Raw genomic sequence first — 18,518 nt, 5'->3', positions numbered from 1 at the left:
GGTACAGTATCTGGTACTTTTTTTGATATCACCTCCGTCGAGGACCATCTGTCTCCAGAGTAAATCATCTGTTGAGTCTTTGATGGTCATTAATCTGTGTTTTAGAACGTAACCACCATGAAACAATTAGAAGATAACAATCAGCAACCATCATCCCTGTAAACCCTGCCGCCACTGAGAGGGTACTACATGCAGTGGAAAACCGGAAAAGTACCTGGTACCAAAAGTGAGTAGAGTTGAGCCGAGTTGGTATCATGTAGTGGAAACACGGCTTTAAAGTGCCGTCGACGGCCGCTAGATGCTCCAACTGACTCCCTTTCAAAAAGACTCAACTTCTCTCTAGAAATACTGAGTCAATCATTTTTTTAACGAGTCATTCTGGTCTCAATCTCTAAATTCAGACCCTCTAATAAGTGTGCTGGTGGTCATTTAGGAAATGATTGCTCCGTTAATAAGATTTGAAGACTTATAGTAGCTTTGATGTCTGCCGTGTGGGTGTTGATTGACAGCTGTGATTGACAGTTGGCTCACACTGACTCGGACTATTGTGGCAATATTTCACTAAGTTTAATGTTATTGGATTAGTACCTGCTGTGTTCGCATAACTGAGATCATGAAAGTAACACTCTGCACTCCTTATTTGGAAGGTCTTGGCTCCAAATGGCGCCGACCATAACCTGCAACTCTGAGCTCCAATGAAACCAACAGGTGACATCACACCGGTTATATACAGGCTATGATCTGGACCAAATGAACCAACCAACAAGTGTAAAAGAGACCTCATATCGTTACAAACTGATCTATGTTTTGTTTGGATTATGGATCCTGGTCCACATATTTAAATATTAATTTGAGAGGGACAGAAACACTGGGGGGTTTTGTCTTCTCTCCAACATGTTAATGAAGTATTCATTCTTCATATTCAGACCTCGGAGGGGGTGGAGCATTAAAGGTTTTCTGTTTGAAGCTCTCTCATTAGTTATATATAAAAGGTCACAGAGTGAGAGAGACTGTGACATCCATCCTAATATTCTCTCTCTCTCTCTATTAGACATTTAAAGGATTTCTGAATGAAGCGTGACTCGTCTCTCTCTCTCTGTTTCTCTCTGTCTCTCCACATCATCTCCATTACGGTCGCCATGGCAACTGAGCGGCATCGATGACGCGCCGTCTCCCTCCTCTATATTTATTCTGTTGCTGTAGCGACGCTGCGGACGTGTACCAAAGAAGAAGAAGAAGAGGAGAGGAAGAGGTGCACGTCCCACTGAGTACTGTATGAGTCTGTGCTGGTGTTGTTTTGTGTTGGACCCACCCGTCTCCTCCTTTCAGTCGGACACGGACAAAAGTCCTTAATTCACTTTAAGTCCTTCATTCACACGCTGAGGGTCGCTTGTTGTGTCTCACTGGTTCATTCTCACTCCGTCTATTTCTGTTCAGCTCATGACTTCAGATGCTGCGATACAAACATCAATCCACTTTTATCTTCAAGTGTTTCAGCATTCAGCCATTTAACTTCTGATTCACCTGTTTTTTGATGCGTGGTGCTAAATCCTCGTCAACCACTCTAACCAGTTCACCCACAACCAGTATGAATGAATTTACTAACTGTCTGACATTAAAAGTTTAGAAATAAAGTCATCAATCAACTGAAATTTAATTGCCTTTTTTTATTGGGAAATCCATTAACTCTACACAGATACGCTGACAAATATCTCCATATCTTTATATAAATGTCTTGCCTCACATTCATTATGTTTACTTGGTTTAGTTTGTCTAAAACCTGAGTGAACACTGATGCAGCCTTTGAAACTTCAAACTTAATATGTTGTTTCTTATTTCCTTTAAAAACAACATATACGAGTGTTTCCAGGTCTGTCATCGCTGGTTAAATGACGGGTTCACATTGTTTCAAGTCAACCTAAAACAACAGTCAGGAGCCCAAATGAACATTAAACCTGTTTTTCTTGCTGTAATCATTCCTCCTGTTCATACTGACCATTAGAAGATCCCTTCATAATGCACTTACAATGGAAGTGATGGAGGACAAAATCCACAGTCCAAAAGTTTATCTGAAGCTAATATGAAGCTTCAGCGTCCAAATGAGTCAAATCAAGTAGATATCTTTCAACGTTACAGTCTTTTTAGTGCCAAAGTCCCTCTTTTTGTTACTATACTTCCACCTGCAGCTCAACAGGGAAACACTGTCCGAGGAAACACAAAGAGGGAATTTGATGTTAAAAAGACTGTAAATGTGTCAGATATCCACTTGATATGACTAACTCAGACTGCTGAAGCTGAATAGAAGCTTCACAGAGACTTTTAAATGACAGTTGCAGTTAAGAGCAACCAACATTGACAGTAGGAAGGAAACAGGAAACATAACGGAGATCCCCCATGAAAAAGTTGGACATTTGTTGACCCAACCATCCACTTCCAACAAAGTTTTGTGGTTGTATAACAAGGTCACACCACTTCCACCTTTTTTGCTAGTAGCCGTTTTTCTTCAGAGGACGGTCTCACTCTTTAATACTGATGTAGCATTGGCAACGTTATTTTTATTTATTGGTTCATTTAACCCAAAGATATTCAGTTTACTGTCATAGAGGACTAAAGAAACCAGAAAATACATTTGAGAAGTTGGAATCAGAGAATTTTGACTTTTTTTCTTAAAGAATAACTCAAGACGATTAATTGATAATCAAAATAGTTGGCGATAGTTGGCGACTAACTGATTAATCAACTAAACATTGTAGATCTAAAGAATAAAATAATATAAATCTGCATCTGTTGGACCGATAAGACACTGATGATAAAGCTAATGTTAGCCATATCAGCTAGCTAGCTTACAGTTACAGTTACATCAACTCAACAAAGCTTCTAATTTGCCACAATTTTCACAAATATCCAGCAGAACTCTTGCTAGCTGGCTCAAGTCAAGCTAAAGTGTAAAAAAACGTACATTGGGTTGATATAATAACATTTGCAATTTGAAGTTGAAGTTTTTATGTAAATCTCAACATGAAACTTTTAAAACAAAGAACATTGCTGCTATCATTTGTAAGTTTAACACACCACAGTGAACGAATAAAAAGCACTTTGTCGGTACCTTTGGGTTGAGGACCAGCTGCTGCTCATCAAAGTGCAGCAGAGCCACGGAGTTGGACTCCGAGTTGTTAACGAAGATCTGCAGGCAGGGATAGAGCGACGTCCCTTTACAGTCCGCACCGCAGGTAAACACACACTCGAACATTTCCTCAGGACGCAACACCGACACCACCTGGAGGACAGAAAACAGACAATGAGAATATTTTCTATTTTTAAGTATATTTAATTTAGCCACTTTTTTTTCTCTCTGACCCAGATCCTTAACTTAAGTACCAACACAGCAATGTAAAAATACTCCATTACAAGTAAAAGTCCTGCTTGAAAAATCTTATTAAGTAAAAGTACATAAGTATTAACAGCAAAATGTAGTTAAAGTATTGCAGTAAAAGTGGTTTGGTCCCTCTGACTGATATATTATTGTATATGACATCATTCATTGTTTGTTTCAAGTCATTTTTTGAGAAAAAAATATCCAAATTTTCTGATTCCAGTTTCTTAAATGTGAATATTTTCTGGTTTATTTAGTCTCTATGACAGTAAACTGAATGTATTTGGGTTTTTGGACTGTTGGTTGAGACAAAACAAGACATTTTAGGTTCTCAGGCTTTGAGAAACAGTGATTGACACTTTTCACCATTTTCTGACATTTTATGGACCAAACGATGAGAAAATAATCGACAGATTAATCAATAATGAAAATAATCATTCGTAACTGTACTTATGTCTGAAATCAAGGGCCCAATGTTTCAATATCAGCCACTGTTGTCTTTGTAAACTGCTTACTGAACAATTGTTCATACATATAACTGCTATCAATATGTGTGTAGACACTGAATAATGACAAAACAATATCTTTGGATGTCAGGCCTGAATATGTCAGAGAACGTGACCTGAATGATCAAGATATTTCAAATAAAAATGAAGACTGATTGCAGCAATTCTTCTGTGCATTAACAGAGACATAACATAAATAACAACCGCATGCATGAGAGTAAATATCAATAAACGTGTAACACACAATCAATCTACGCAGATTTGATAAAAGTCAAAGCTTTCTTCATCACTCAAAAGGTCGGAGAGCTACAATAAAGTCAGAGTATTGTGATTTATGTTATATTAAGCAGTGGATTAGTGAATGACATCACTCTCACTGCCACATGACATTGGTTTTTTAGAAACAAACACAAAAAAAAAAATCTTCCACTCTCTATAATGCATGAACATTATTCCAGGACGATGCAATAAGCTAACAGCCACATAAATCAAGTCAGTATGAATTCATCATCCGCAGTAAACAGGAGTGCAAGCTGTGGCCGCCTGCAATTTGAAAACTCCCAGTGGCTTTAAAAGGCTGTGCAAACACTTTTAATAATCCGCAGTGGAAAGTGACACAGCATGAAGGAACCTGCACATCCAAATGACCTGAAGGTACAAAAACACACTTTGTATTGGCTCGTAAAACAAAACAGATTAATGACTAAATATGTTTGATGACTAAATAAGTGCAAAAAGGCTTGAAGTTGGTTGACCTGTCGTTTCAAATAATATGTTAAATTTGTGTGTGAAAACCAAAGGTCATGTTTTGCTTCAGAATGGAGGGACCCATTTTCTGTATAAAAAAAACACCAAACAAACAGCAAAGTCATCACTAAAATTATGACATAGCAGGGCTGCAACTAACATTCATTGTATTACTGATTCATCTATTAATTATTTTTGATTAATAGATTAATTGTTTGGTCTAAAAACGTCAGAAAATAGTGAAAACATTTCACATAGTTTCGTCTAAAACTTAAAGATAGTTTGCTGTGATATAAAACAGAGAACTTCATAACTGAGCAGTCGGGGCCAGTAAACGACATTTTTGATTGACAAATGGCTTACACAATTATCAAAACTGTTTGCAAAACCAGTTAATTAACCAGTTGTTTCAACTCTAATTCTCAAGGATTCTCAACATTTAACGGCTCACGACACAGTTTTTAGTCGGTTAGTTGTTACGATGTTGTACATGCTGTTTGAATTCTTCTTTTGGGAGTGAAGGAAGCTCCAGATGGAATAAAAAAATATGATACATTATATTTAAAACCTTTAAAATATGTCAGTGTTGTTTTAAAGATGTAAAAACCTGGCCCGATAATCATCTCATCATTGCATCATTTTCAGTTGACAATAAAGCTACGATTAATATATAAGAGTTGTTGTTCGTTCATGTATGTCACCATTTTTCTTGCTCAGGAACAGCAGGATTATCTACTTTTAATTCCCGCCTGCTAAACTCTGATTGGTTGTTTTGACAAATGATGAATCAGCCGTCAGTGACCACAACAAAAAGTCAGAGATGAAGCGATTTTACAGATTTTAACAGATTTTAACAGATTGATTGGGAATAAAGCTGCAACAATTAATTGATTTTTAACAGCAACTATTTCAATATTCAAATTATTGCTTGAGTCATTTTCTTCAAGTAAAAACGTTGCTCTTCCACCATCTTGAATGTGAGGATTTGCTGTTTTGCAGTTTTATATCATTGACTCATTCATCTCTGTGACATTGTGATGGGCATTTGTAACTATTTTCTGACAGTTTATTGACTAGAAAATAATAAACTGATTAATAGATTATTAAAACATATTTATCTTGCAGCTGTATAGTTGAGAAACACTACAAGTGAATTAGACGTAAATACAATTTTGTAGTAATGTTACGGAAAACAGGAACTTCACTTTTAATGGAGAAGAATCAGAAACTGTTTTAGTAAAAACACCAAAACTAAAGGAAATAATGAAGTAATGACAGGACAGAGTTTCAGGTCGGCCATTAGTCAGTAACGTACAGTTCCAGCGTCAGTGTGACGTTTGATTGACATCTCAGGGTGACTGATCTGATCACCTTCACTGTCCATCATAATTATTCATGTTAACAGCAAATTAATAAAACTGGTGTGTATTAGTTCCTGTGCTGATTCATCACTCTACACTTCACTCGTTTCAAGTGTCTGAAGGAGATTAACACAGAGCACCTTCACTCAAATGATAGAAAACATGTAAATACGCCTGCAACTGATGATTATTTTCTATCTCTACAACTTTTTTAGTTAGTAGATTAACCATCTGAACCGTATGACATCAAAATATGACAGACAAAATCCTTCTTACAGTTTCCTGGAGCCCAAAGTGATGTCATCAAGTGTCTTGTTTTGTCCGACAACAGCCCGAAACCCCAATATATTCATTACATTATAAAGCAGCAAATTTAACACTTGAGAAGCTCAAACGAGAGAATGTTGATGCTGATTAATTTCTAGTCGATCGATTATTCAGCTGATTGTCGCAGCTCTGCAGGTAACAATGGTTTTAACATTTTCATCAGCAGGACAGTATGATGTCAGCTAATAAAGGTACTCTACCATCATCAGTTACTGTCACAATTTTAATAAAGACGTTTTCCAATAATATGACAATATCATGTATGTAAACTCACATATGACATAATCATCATGATGTTCAGAGATGTTCTGTGTTCCTCTCATGCTGTACGTGAGACCAAACTGAATAAAGCCATATTCACCACTTCCAACCTTTATATTATCACTTGTGCTGAAATTAATTTTTGCTATCGATTCTTTTTTTTCAATGAATAAATTCATGAAGTTTATAAAATGCCAAAAAGAAAACTGTGAAACATGTCTATCAAAATATCCCTGAGCTGAACAGTAGGTGACATCTTCAGATGTTTTGTTCAATCCAACAAAGTCCAAAATATTTAACTTAGATTAGATAAAACAAATAAATCATCAAATTGGAAAAGCTGATATCAGAGCCTCTTTGGTTTTTGCTTAATCAATGACTTAAAGAAATAACAAATCTTCAAAATTTCTATTTTTAACTAATCATTTCAGCCAATAACCTATTAATACTTCTAGTATTGCTACTGATAGTAACCCCAATAAACTAATAATACTCATAATAGTAACTAGTTTTAATATTGCTGAAGCAACTATACAATAAACTAAAGGACAAGTGTATCTTAAACCAGCAGTCAGGTGTCTGTAATCATTCCTCCTGTTCATACTGGATATTAAAAGATCCTTCAAATGTGCTTTCAATGGAAGTGATGGAGGATAAAATCCACAGTGTGTCCACACAGTCATTTAAAAGTCTGTGAAGCTTCTATTCAGCTTCATCAGTCTGAGTTAGTCATATCAAGTGGATATCTGACACATTTACAGTCTTTTTAGCATCAAATTCCCTCTTTGTGTTTCCTCGGACAGTGTTTCCCTGTTGAGCTGCAGGTGGAAGTATAGTAACAAAAAGAGGGACTTTGGCACTAAAAAGACTGTAACGTTGAAAGATATCTACTTGATTTGACTCATTTGGATGCTGAAGCTTCATATTAGCTTTAGATAAACTTTTAAATACATTTTTTGCACAGAAGGAGGACTGTGGATTTTGTCCCCCATCACTTCCATTGTAAGGTCATTATGAAGGGATCTTCTAATGGTCAGTATGAACAGGAGGAATGATTACAGCAAGAAAAACAGCTTTAATGTTCATTTGGGCTCCTGACTGTTGGTTTAAGACACACTTGAAAAATACTACCACAGCGACTAGTACTATCACAACTACACCTGAATTGGACACTAATAGCACTAAAAATACTACATTACTAATACTAACAGCTGCTTGTACTACTGTTGTTATTGCCAACACTTCCACTGATACCAAAACAACGACTACAATAATACAACTAGGCTACTAAAATACTCCACTGTGATAATACGTCACTATTATTACGATTACTGTTACACTCATAATAGTAACTAGTTTATCTTAATAGTAAAACTCATACAGGTAAAACAGCTACTACTTAAAAGCTGGATATTATATTATTAATACACAAAAAATACTAACCATATTTTTAATATCATTAAAAAAATACTACATTACTAATACTAGCAGCTGCTTCTACACAACCTACACCAAAACTACTACTACAATAATACAACTACTAAACATAAGCACAAATACTCCACTGTCACAAGTTACGTCACTATTATTAGTATATATTATTGAGCCCTAATACTTCATCCACTAACCCTCCAACTACTACTAAGTACTACTACTACATCAACAACTACTACAGTCCGTAGCTCCGACACCACCACCGGCGGCTGCGCGGAGCTGGTACCCGGGCTCACCGTGCAGTTGGCCGGCTTGCTCTGCAGGCTCTGCAGGGTCGGGCTGAGCCAGCAGAAGCCCAGGATGAAGAGGCTGAGGATCCCGCAGGCGATCAGGAACAACCCCAGCCGGATGCTCTTGTCCTCGGCCTCGGAGTACTCGTACGACACCCGGATCTTCGCCATGGCAGCCCCGCGGAGACCTCCGCCGGCATGGAGAGGAGGAGGAGAGGAAGAGGAGGAGGAGGCGGAGGAGAAAAAGAGGAGGATGGAGGATGATGAAGGTGGAGGAGGAGGAGGAGGAGGAGGAGGAGGCGTTTGCCAGCCTGCTGCTGAGAAACTGTTGAGTTTAAACACCGGCTGCTTTCTGTCTCTGAATCGGTTTTATCTGCCTCTGGCTTCATTTACCCTCCCTCTCCCTCTCTCTCTCTCTCTCTCTCCCTCTCTCTTTCAGACTCTACTGCCTCTATTTATCTTCTATTTTCACTTCCTCTCCTCGTGAGCTTCCTCCCTCCTAATTTCTGTCATTTATTCTGCTCATTTTAAGTCTCTGTTGCAAAAGAAAGTAACACAAGAAAAAATAAAAACCTTTTACTACGAAACAACCCTCAACTTTCCATATTAAAGGGTCAGTTCACGCAAATGAACTTCACTTAATAGCAGTGGTTTAGGTAGGCTACTCATCATTTACTTCAGTAAAAGTAGCAAAAATACTCCATCAGTAAAAGTCCTGCATTTAAAATGTATTATCAGCTAGATTTACTGAAAATATCAAAAGTAAAAATACTAATTTTGCAGAGAATCAACTGCCATGACTGTGTAATAAAGTACATTATTAATACTACATGAAAAATCCTACTAAAGTAAAAAGTACATAAGTATTATGAGCTTGATGTAGTTCAAGTATTGCAGTAAAAGTACATAAGTATTATGAGCTTGATGTAGTTAAAGTATTGCAGTAAAAGTACATAAGTATTATGAGCTTGATGTAGTTAAAGTATTGCAGTAAAAGTACATAAGTATTATGAGCTTGATGTAGTTAAAGTATTGCAGTAAAAGTAGTGGTTTGGTCCCTCTGACTGATATATTATTATATATGACATCATTAGATTATTAATAGTGAAGCATCAGTGTTAGAGCAGCATGTTACTGTTGTAGCTGCTGGAGGTGGAGCTAGTTTACACTACTTTATATACAGTTAGCTAGTTTAGTCCAGTGGTTCCCAACCTAGGGGTCGGGCCCCTCCAAAGGGTCAGCAGATAAATCTGAGGGGTGGTGAGATGATTAATGGGAGAGGAAAGAAGAAAAAACAAAGTTCTGATACACAAATCTGTTTTCAGTTTTTGGCCTTTTTCTCTAATCTTTGATTTTTGCTGAAATATTGGATCATTTGAACATTTATTGAAATGAAAGCATGTGAGAAGTTTAGAGGGAAAAATCACTATTTGGTGGAGCTGTTAACAACTCATAGACATGTGAAATGTGACCCCGACTACACACTGCTTTTTGTAAGACGTCAAAAGCTCAAAAAGGTTGGAAACCACTGGTTTCATCTTTAACAATGTGTTGTATTTTAAAAGCTTGTTATATTATCCATTGTGTCAAATCTTCATCTGAAAAGTAACTAAAGCTGTCAAATAAATGTAGTGGAGTAGAAAGTACAATATTTCCCTCTGAAATGTAGTGGAGTAGAAATATCAAGTATAGAAATGCTCAAATAAAGTACAAGTACCTCAAAATTGTATTTAAGTGAAACTATTATACTGATATGTGTGTAGTGTTCAGTTGTCCACATACTTTTGGCCATGTAGTGCAGCCTGCAGATATCTGGGATGTTTCTGTGGTTTCATCTCTCTCGCTCTCTGTTTCTGTCTGCAGGTTCAGTGATGCTCGGTCGTCACGGTGGCCTGATGATTCAATCCAGATTTATATGTTATTTCGCCACTGGCTGCTTGTTGTTCTCTCACTGTTACATGCTGGATGAGATAAGCCTCTTAGTGCAGGGAGAGCACATCACTCTCTCTCAGAATCCTCCGTTTCTCAGGGCTTCATGATTGCTTTTATAAAGGACAAATATACTAAAAAAGTAGGGTCTTGATCAACTTACCAATACCAGGCAGTTATTGATAAAATATTTACTGAACACAATGAGATGAACATCGAGATTAAACCTAAGTTTTAATGATTTTGACAGTTTAAGTTTTCAAAATCTGCCAATCTCGAATCAAACAAAAATAACATCTACAGTAACTTTTTTCTGCACTGATGATTGTCGGGAGCATATTTCCATCTTTAGATATTTAATGAAATAAGTTAACAAAATAATCTCACCGAAGGTTAATTTGGAAAACTGGACTGAATTTTCTGAGTACTTTAAGCATTTTGACTTCTCGTTCACGTTAACTTAAATACTGAATAAATAGTAATAAAAAAAGTAAGTGAATAGTAAATGGAAATTTTAGTCTTTACAAAAAGCTTCAGAACAACGACTAAATGTTCCTTGTGATGAGATTATTTTGTCAACTTCAAGGCCAAGAATGAACTTGTTCACTGTTTGCTAAGTCTCAACCCCCTTAATCAATACCAAAGCACATCAAGCAGTTTACAATGCTAACAGTGGAATGATTATCATCAACCATATAATTTTTTAAACAAAGGGTCTTTGTTTTCACACAGAAATAAACAAAATCAGCTTCTCATTTCTGGCCAACAGAAGGTGATTTTGTTGTCTTAAATGACAGTTGTTGCCAGCAGATTTTATCAGCTAGCTAGTGTAAGCTAATGCTAACATTACAAATCTGCAAACTGGCTAAAAAACTGTGCCTGCAGCTGACTTTTTAATGTTGTTTAAACTTAGAATCTTGTAAAAGGGTCTTAAATATGCACACGATCACTACATAATTACATGATATACAGTAATGCTAAAATATTGAGGCTAAAGCTAACAGGTCTCAAGCAAGAAAGTTTTAATATAAACCTTTGGTGCTTACTGTAGAAAAACATAAACTACTTGGACAGGCATTAAGGTTATAGATATTTTTAAACTCTACATTTCAGTTGTAGTAGATGAGATCGACAAATGCATAGATTGTAAAAAATATGGAGCCACCATGACGTCACCCATTGGTTTCTGGAGAGCGGTTTTGAAGCTTAAAGTGGGCGTCTCCGACTTCCAGCTAATCCAAAATGGACAAAGAGGTGGAGCTGAGGTGGCTGAATGAAGCCTGGTTGCTGAAACAAGCCATCTAGCGGTTAGTGACCTGTCACTCAAAGTGGCCACGTCCTTAATTATTACCCTCATAAAATTTAAATGGGTGAGTTATAAAAAATCACTGTCTGTACCAGAATATAAACATGTTTATTTCTGCTGTGAAGTTGGGCATTTTAACATGGAGGTCTATGAGGATTGACTCACTTTTGGAGCCTCAAGTGGCCGTTCAAGGAACTGCAGTTTTTGGCACTTCCACGTTAGCTTCATTTTTCAGCCCCGGAGGTTGCTGCTTGGACAAATGACAGTAAACTTAATATCTTTGGGTTGTGGACTGATGTGGACGTTTGTGGACATTTATGGACCAAACAACTAATCGATTAATCGAGAAAATAATCGACAGATTAAGTGATAATGAAAATAATCACCAGCTGCAACCCTAATATATATATATATATATTAGGGTAACGCTATACGCTGATGAAGGAAAGTTTCTGAAAACAAGTTGGGAAACAGTTTAAGGATAAAATCACAAGATGGGAATGTCTGTTTTTGTCTAATTCAGTGAATTAATTACCTGACAATTCAGGAAAATGCAAAATAATGATGCAAAAATAAAACCAATGGCAACCACAGTATAAATCTCTGATGGTAGACATTACGGTAATATTACCACTACCATCATATCGGCCAACCCTACATGTATTATTATTTTTCAAGGTTATGTAATTTCAGGAACATTATCTTGCTGTTTTCTATAATAGAAACTCACTGGGTCGTTGTATTTGTTGAATGATGTGTTTTTAAATGTGTATTGTCATCTATAATGTCTATTATCTTTACTGTACTTCATTACTTGCTGCTGTGATGACACAGTGTCTTTACGTGGATCGATAAAGTTTCATTTCATCGTGTTTGTGTTTGCGTGTGTGTGTGTGTGTGTGTGTGTGTGTGGACTGCTAGAGTGTGATCGCTGTTAAAGATGCAACCAGCCGTCCAAAATGGCCTCCAGGGACCAACGATCAATGAGCTGACTGAGATGTATTGACTTCTCTCCTTTTCAGCCTGCAGTGAAGAGTCCAGCCTGTGTAAAAAAGGCACTTGTTGACACGCCGAGGGCTGAGGATCCAAAAACCATATCAAACACACTATTAGGTGTTTGTGCAGAAGCTGTTATGATGTTCCTGCTGGCCGGTGGTCTGTCCCAGCCTGTCCAAATATCAGACTCTTTTTGTAAACACAGACACCATCGTCCACATTTCTCATCTTCTATGATTACTTAATTGATTGATGTCGTTAGTGTCAAAGGAGATATAACTGTGAATCATTGGCATAGAACTGGTAACTGACTGTGTTTCTTACTAATGTGACCAAGTGGTAGCATGTTAATGGAAAATAGTAAGGGCCCAAGAACGGATCCCTGTAGGAAAGCATAGTTTAGGCTGCTTTTAATCATTTTTTAACCACCAGGGCGCAGAAAGACTGCTGAACACAGGAACAGAAGCTTATCAAGTTGTTCTGGCTAACATGTTAGCAAACAGCAACCTATTTAGACATCCAGTAGACACAGAACAACACAATCATCCCATCGGTGTCATGTTTGTGTCCAACTGATGGATGTAAAGGTGCGTCCAGAAAGACATTGAAGCAAATTTTCGCCTTTGAAAGACAAATTTTTGCCTTTCTCCTTTTTCCTCTAGTCTCTCTACGTTTAAGTAGATACGTAAATCCCCGAGATATGCACAAATGTTTTGCTCGAGCTGAAACATTTTGAACTCACATGGACACATTTGTGTTTATTTGCACTGCCCTGAGGCAATTTGTGCCTAATCTCATCTTTCCATTGGCTTTGTATGCAATCACGCCACCTCTAAAATTCACTTTGTGTGCTGTCTGAACACACAGTAAGTCCAAAATCAACTCTTCTTTTAGCTCTGGTTTGGTCTCCACCAACTCCTGAGAAAAAAAATCTGTCTCTTTAGTTGCTAGATGTTCCACTTTCTCCACCAGCTAGTCTCTAACTTTGTCCGCTGCTTGGTGCAGGGCAGGTCATGTACAGTGGTGTTCATCAGAACTTGTCTCCTGGAAATAGCTGCTTATAATTTTACCGCAAGTTTGGAGAGTCTAAGGGACTGAACCACACCATCCATGTGCAGCCAGAAAGAAAACAATGAGCTGAGGAGGCTACTCGAAATGTATGCACTGTTTCAGAAAGTTTCAGGAACTGTCACAGGGGTTTCAGACACAGTTTGACCATCCAACAAACACTTCTGTTGGAGTATACTGATGTCTACAAGTACAAAAAATCGCCAAAGTCAGATAAATCAACCGGTTTGAGAGTCTCTCTTAACCATGTGATGGTAGTCAATAATAAAGATAATTATTAGTTGCAGCCCTGATACATCTCGTTCCAGCTCTGACACTGAGTGAAATATTCAAAATCAGAGGACTTTCTATGGCTGCACCATTTCCTCCAATGTAAACATTTGATATATGTCCTGTGTATCATTTTAGACTCATACGCTTGCAAATTTCAGCTTGACATATTTGGTATATTTGCAATGTTCCAGATGTCCACCAGAATTACAAATAAAGTTCTGTGGGTTTGAACAATGCTAGACTGCACAGCATGTTGTCACAAAGGAAGAACTTGTGTCATTTTTATCTGCAGTTCAAACATTTAATCAGTTTTGTTGCAGGGGAAAAATTTAGTTTCATCATCGAAATGCTGTTTAAGAATTTAAGAGTCTTTCCCTCAATAAACACTGAATACTGGAAGGGTTTTCTTTTTATGAAAATGGTCAAATAATAGTGAAGTTATTGAATCCTGTCACTTTTTTGCAGCTGCATGGTAAAAATATCAGTGTTGACCTTTAAACAATGATATCCTTCAACCTCTAGTGGACGTACGGTATTATCTCCCTCTGCTGCGGCTCTGTCTCGGCCTGTTGCATAAACGTGAAGCACTGAAAGGCTCCAGAATAAAGCCTCAGCATTATGCATTGGTAATCAGGGAGGCATGTGGCAGGATTATTATCATCTCTGTGGATCAAAAGATTACAAATAATAACGGACATCAGCGTGGAGGAACACGTGTCTCTGCAGAGCGCTCACAAACACCGAGCGTCAGAAAACAGCAATATGAGGAAGAGCACAGAAATATCACTCAGCACACCTGAGATTAAAACTCAGGCTGGATGTAAACAAGCAAAATGGAGGGAATTGATATATACATATATATACATATATATATATATATATATATATATATATATATATACACATCTCCAGAGATGTATTAGCATGAAGGATGTAAATGATGCAGACTGTGTCGACAGTTGGTATCCTCTTTGGACTGGATTTGTGCTTTCAGAAAATAAAACAGAACAGATAGAAAAGGGCATCGTCTGACTCAAATCAACATTCAGACGATGCGATCAGGCTGCACAATATTTGCTCCCGCTGTCCTCAAACAGCAGAAGTCGTGCTGCTGTACAAAGAGCGGCTGTGCTTTCACTGCAAAGGCAACATTTGGTTGAAAATCCCACCAGCGGCAGGTAATATCCCTCATTATGGAGATGATGGCTGCCACTCTCAAAGCATTGTGATGTAAAAAATGTAATGGAGTGATGCTGCAGCCCTGTTCTGCACCATCATACTGAGGGCAGCGTATTATGTTCAATGTGTTATTTCGACTCCAAACATTGACAGCAGCAGAAGCCGAACACAAAACGACAGTCAGTCCTGTAATTTGACAAACGAGGAAGTTACGACTAAATTTCAACAGGTTGTATAAAGTTTAAAATACTGTTTCTCAACCAGTAATGATGTGGATGCTTGGTTCTTGAAGTGTTTTAGTGATTTTAAATGAATTTTGTTCCCTATCTGCATTAATTTAACACAGTCTCTCTATTAATTATTGCCTTTATAATTGTTTTACCTTATTTAATTACATATAATAGTCTTGGTTTATGTTGTTCACAATTGTGTAGCTTAACTTTTCATTGTTGTTTTAATCTAATTTTTTTCTATAACTTTATATAACTAACATTATTAGATAATTAGTTTTTGCAACAAATAATAAACAGCTGAATTTATCACACTGCTTTCACATAGTCAAGAATAAACTGTCACAGATGTTTTAATCCTGTTTGTTGAACAAATAAAGATATTATTATCATCATTAAAGGAAATACAGAGAGTAGTAAAAAGCAAAGGATAAATATCCATCTGTCAATCTCCCAGAATGATTATTATTATTATTATGACTTTAATTGACTGTTCTTTAACTTGTATTGTTTGGAGACAATCCACAAGTATCTTTGTTTTCATCAATACTCTCTGCAGAGTCTCATGTGTGTGATTGAGTGTATTTACTGGTCGGTCTGTGATTGTTTGACCTTGAGGCAGACGAGTGTTGGGTCGATACACATCAGTCTGGTTTTTAATCGTGTACTGAAGCCACAATAATAAAGGTTTTGTAACTTCTGTACTTAAATGAAGTAGTTTGTCTTGATATTTTTTGCAAGAAGAAAACTCAGCAACACAAGTTTCTTTAACTCTTGGATGTTAGTTTCTGCTGCATCTCAACAGCTGTGGAGCTCCGACTGATGACTGATTCATTACAGATTACAGGAAACTTGTTGTTGTTGTTGTTGTTGTTGTTGTTGTATGAGACAAGGTAACAACAAAAAGACGTCATGAGTCGTGATGTTGTTTTCAGTTAAGTTAATGTTGTGTGACTGTGATGTTTAAAAGAGGAGTTTCTTCATCTGCTTTAATAAGAAAGTAAGTTTCAGTTTTAACTTCTCACATTCGCCCACTCACTCTCACACTCTTTGTTACACTTTTTTTTTTTTTAGATACGTTGCATAACTGCTATTTAAACACTAATAACATTATATTTATATTAACTGAATATCAGGAGGCATGGAAACTATATATGCAGAGAATTTACAAACTAAATACAAGCAAATGAAAGAAAAAAAGCAGTTATGAGTCTTGAGTTTGTGTGAAGTTCAGCACTGAAGACTGAGACTTCCTGTGAGAACATTTCCAGAGCACCAGGAACAATTTTAGTAACTCAGGAACTCTACCTGATGTTTCCTGTGATGTTTCTATCCTGCTGTTGTTGTGTGAATATCAGGAGATAAACAGTCGGTGCCGTTAAACCGCCGCAGAAGAAGAAGAAGAAGACACGACGGGATGACGTCATTAAAAGAGCGACAGTCAAAGAAAAACCATGATGGAAAAATGACGTTTCTGTTAGTTTCATGTATTGATGTGAGGAAGGTTACAGTCTCCTCATCTTCACTTGCTGTTTGTTTGTATTAAATTCGGGTGCAGACATTCTTGATCTTTGTGAACTTTGACATCTGGCGTCATCATCGATTTCAAACATTTTATTTGTGATGTTTGTACTTCTTGAAAACAAAGTTAGCATTTTCAGAGAAACTCAACCGATGATCCAGAACTGGACCAAGATAAGAGAGAAACAGCTCCAACAAGTCGGTCGTCAAATACAAAAGTTCCTGGAACTATTCAGTGGAGAAAGTTTTAGTTCCTGCGGTCTAAACGAAGGTGACGTTTCTGATCGTCTCTCGGGATGTTTGATATTTTAAATCAGTGATGTAGAAGATGAAGGACTCGATGTTCCAACAAAGCATATCATTGTTTTAATTCAAGCAATTAGTCCATTAATTGATTAATTGATTACAAAGTGCTTCATAGAGCAACAAAACCAGGACAGATTTAAATAAAAGTAGCGACAGTAAAATAACTGTTAAGACAGTCAACAACCAGTTAAATAATAGAATATTACTGAGATGAAACAAGGTAATAAAAACACGTATGTGCACGTGTGGATACATATCCACACCAAATCATAAACATACATGTAGAAGATTAGTCGATCGACAGAAAAATAACAATTTCAGTCATTTTTCAAGCAAAAATAGTGAAAAGGTTTCAAACGTTCTCCAGCTTCTCAAATAAGATGATTTGTTGCTTTTCTTGATCACATATTATTGTAAATTAAATATCTTCATGTTTTTGACTGTTTAACTTTTGTTAGTCGATCATCTGAACACAAACATGATGTGATCAGATGCAACGTTAGTTCCTCCATCACTCTGCAGTTTTTCTTTCTTCTGTTTTTCGGTTGGTTTGAGAGTTTGGAGTCGTTTCCTCTAAATTTAACAGCTGATTTTAATCTCCACTGTGTCTCTACCGCTGCAGTAAAATCTGCCGGTTTCTGCTTTTATCACCACATTAAGTCTTTATTGCTTTTACCAGAATGCTTAGCGTCTGTATGGTGTGTGTGTGTGTGTGTGTGTTTGTGTGTTTACCTGCAGGCTATAAACCAGCCCTCGACCCAGAACAGTCTCCAATAAACTTCATTTTATTCATTTTCTTCAGCCGTCACCTCGTCATCACACATTCAGCTGCTTGGAGCGGAAAATTAACAGTAATGAAAAGTCAATTTAATCAATTTGCTTTCGACAAAATTAGAAGCGTTCAGTGTTGTGCAATAATACAAAATGTTTCCTGGCTGCAGAAATATTACAATAATCTTCTCTGCTTCATATTACTCAACATGAATCCTTTCAGTGGATGTAAATAAGAGATTCTGAGAACATAAAATATGATATATATCGATCATTTATAGATTAAATAAAGATTGAAGCGTCAGTTTAATCAGTGCAGTTGACTTGCTCGCCTGCCTGTTGAGGTTCCTTTAGCTTACAGCGCCCTCCTGAGGACGAACTACTGAAACACAGCTGACAAAATGATCTCACCTCAAGGTCCATTTAGTAGCTGCTCCGGAGCTTTCATTCATGTCATTTAGTATTGTTTGTTTGTTGTTTTTGATCTCGTATTGTAAAGAATCTTTGCATGAAAGATGTTTTACAGATAAAGTTATTATTAATGTTTTGTCAGCTGCTGTTTTCAAGGTCAAGAATTAACACTGAAGTTTAACTTAAGTGCTACAAGTCCATGAGAACAACTGAGCAAACTCTCACCTGC

General features: G+C 37.0%; 1 protein-coding gene across 3 annotated transcripts in view; it reads right to left on the bottom strand.

The window, feature by feature from the left end:
- LOC137176282 (calcium-activated potassium channel subunit beta-4-like) overlaps window positions 1-16,682 on the bottom strand; it is a 44,181-nt gene extending 27,499 nt beyond the window's left edge. Inside the window, exons 1-4 of one of the 3 annotated variants that reach the window (XM_067582479.1) lie at window positions 16,589-16,682; window positions 10,082-10,191; window positions 8,306-8,834; window positions 3,107-3,277 (exon numbers count right to left, since the gene is read on the bottom strand). In XM_067582479.1, the coding sequence (XP_067438580.1) occupies window positions 3,107-3,277; window positions 8,306-8,470 (336 nt within the window). In that variant the 5' untranslated portion in view covers window positions 8,471-8,834; window positions 10,082-10,191; window positions 16,589-16,682. The other 2 variants (XM_067582478.1, XM_067582480.1) reach the window with 2 other exon arrangements.
- Window positions 16,683-18,518: the final 1,836 nt, after the last annotated feature.

The sequence above is a fragment of the Thunnus thynnus genome, chromosome 23 (genome assembly GCF_963924715.1).
Source record: "Thunnus thynnus chromosome 23, fThuThy2.1, whole genome shotgun sequence".
NCBI lineage: Eukaryota > Metazoa > Chordata > Actinopteri > Scombriformes > Scombridae > Thunnus > Thunnus thynnus.
The sequence above is the reverse complement of the archived record's forward strand: the minus strand, read 5'-3'. Positions and strand labels throughout refer to the sequence as shown.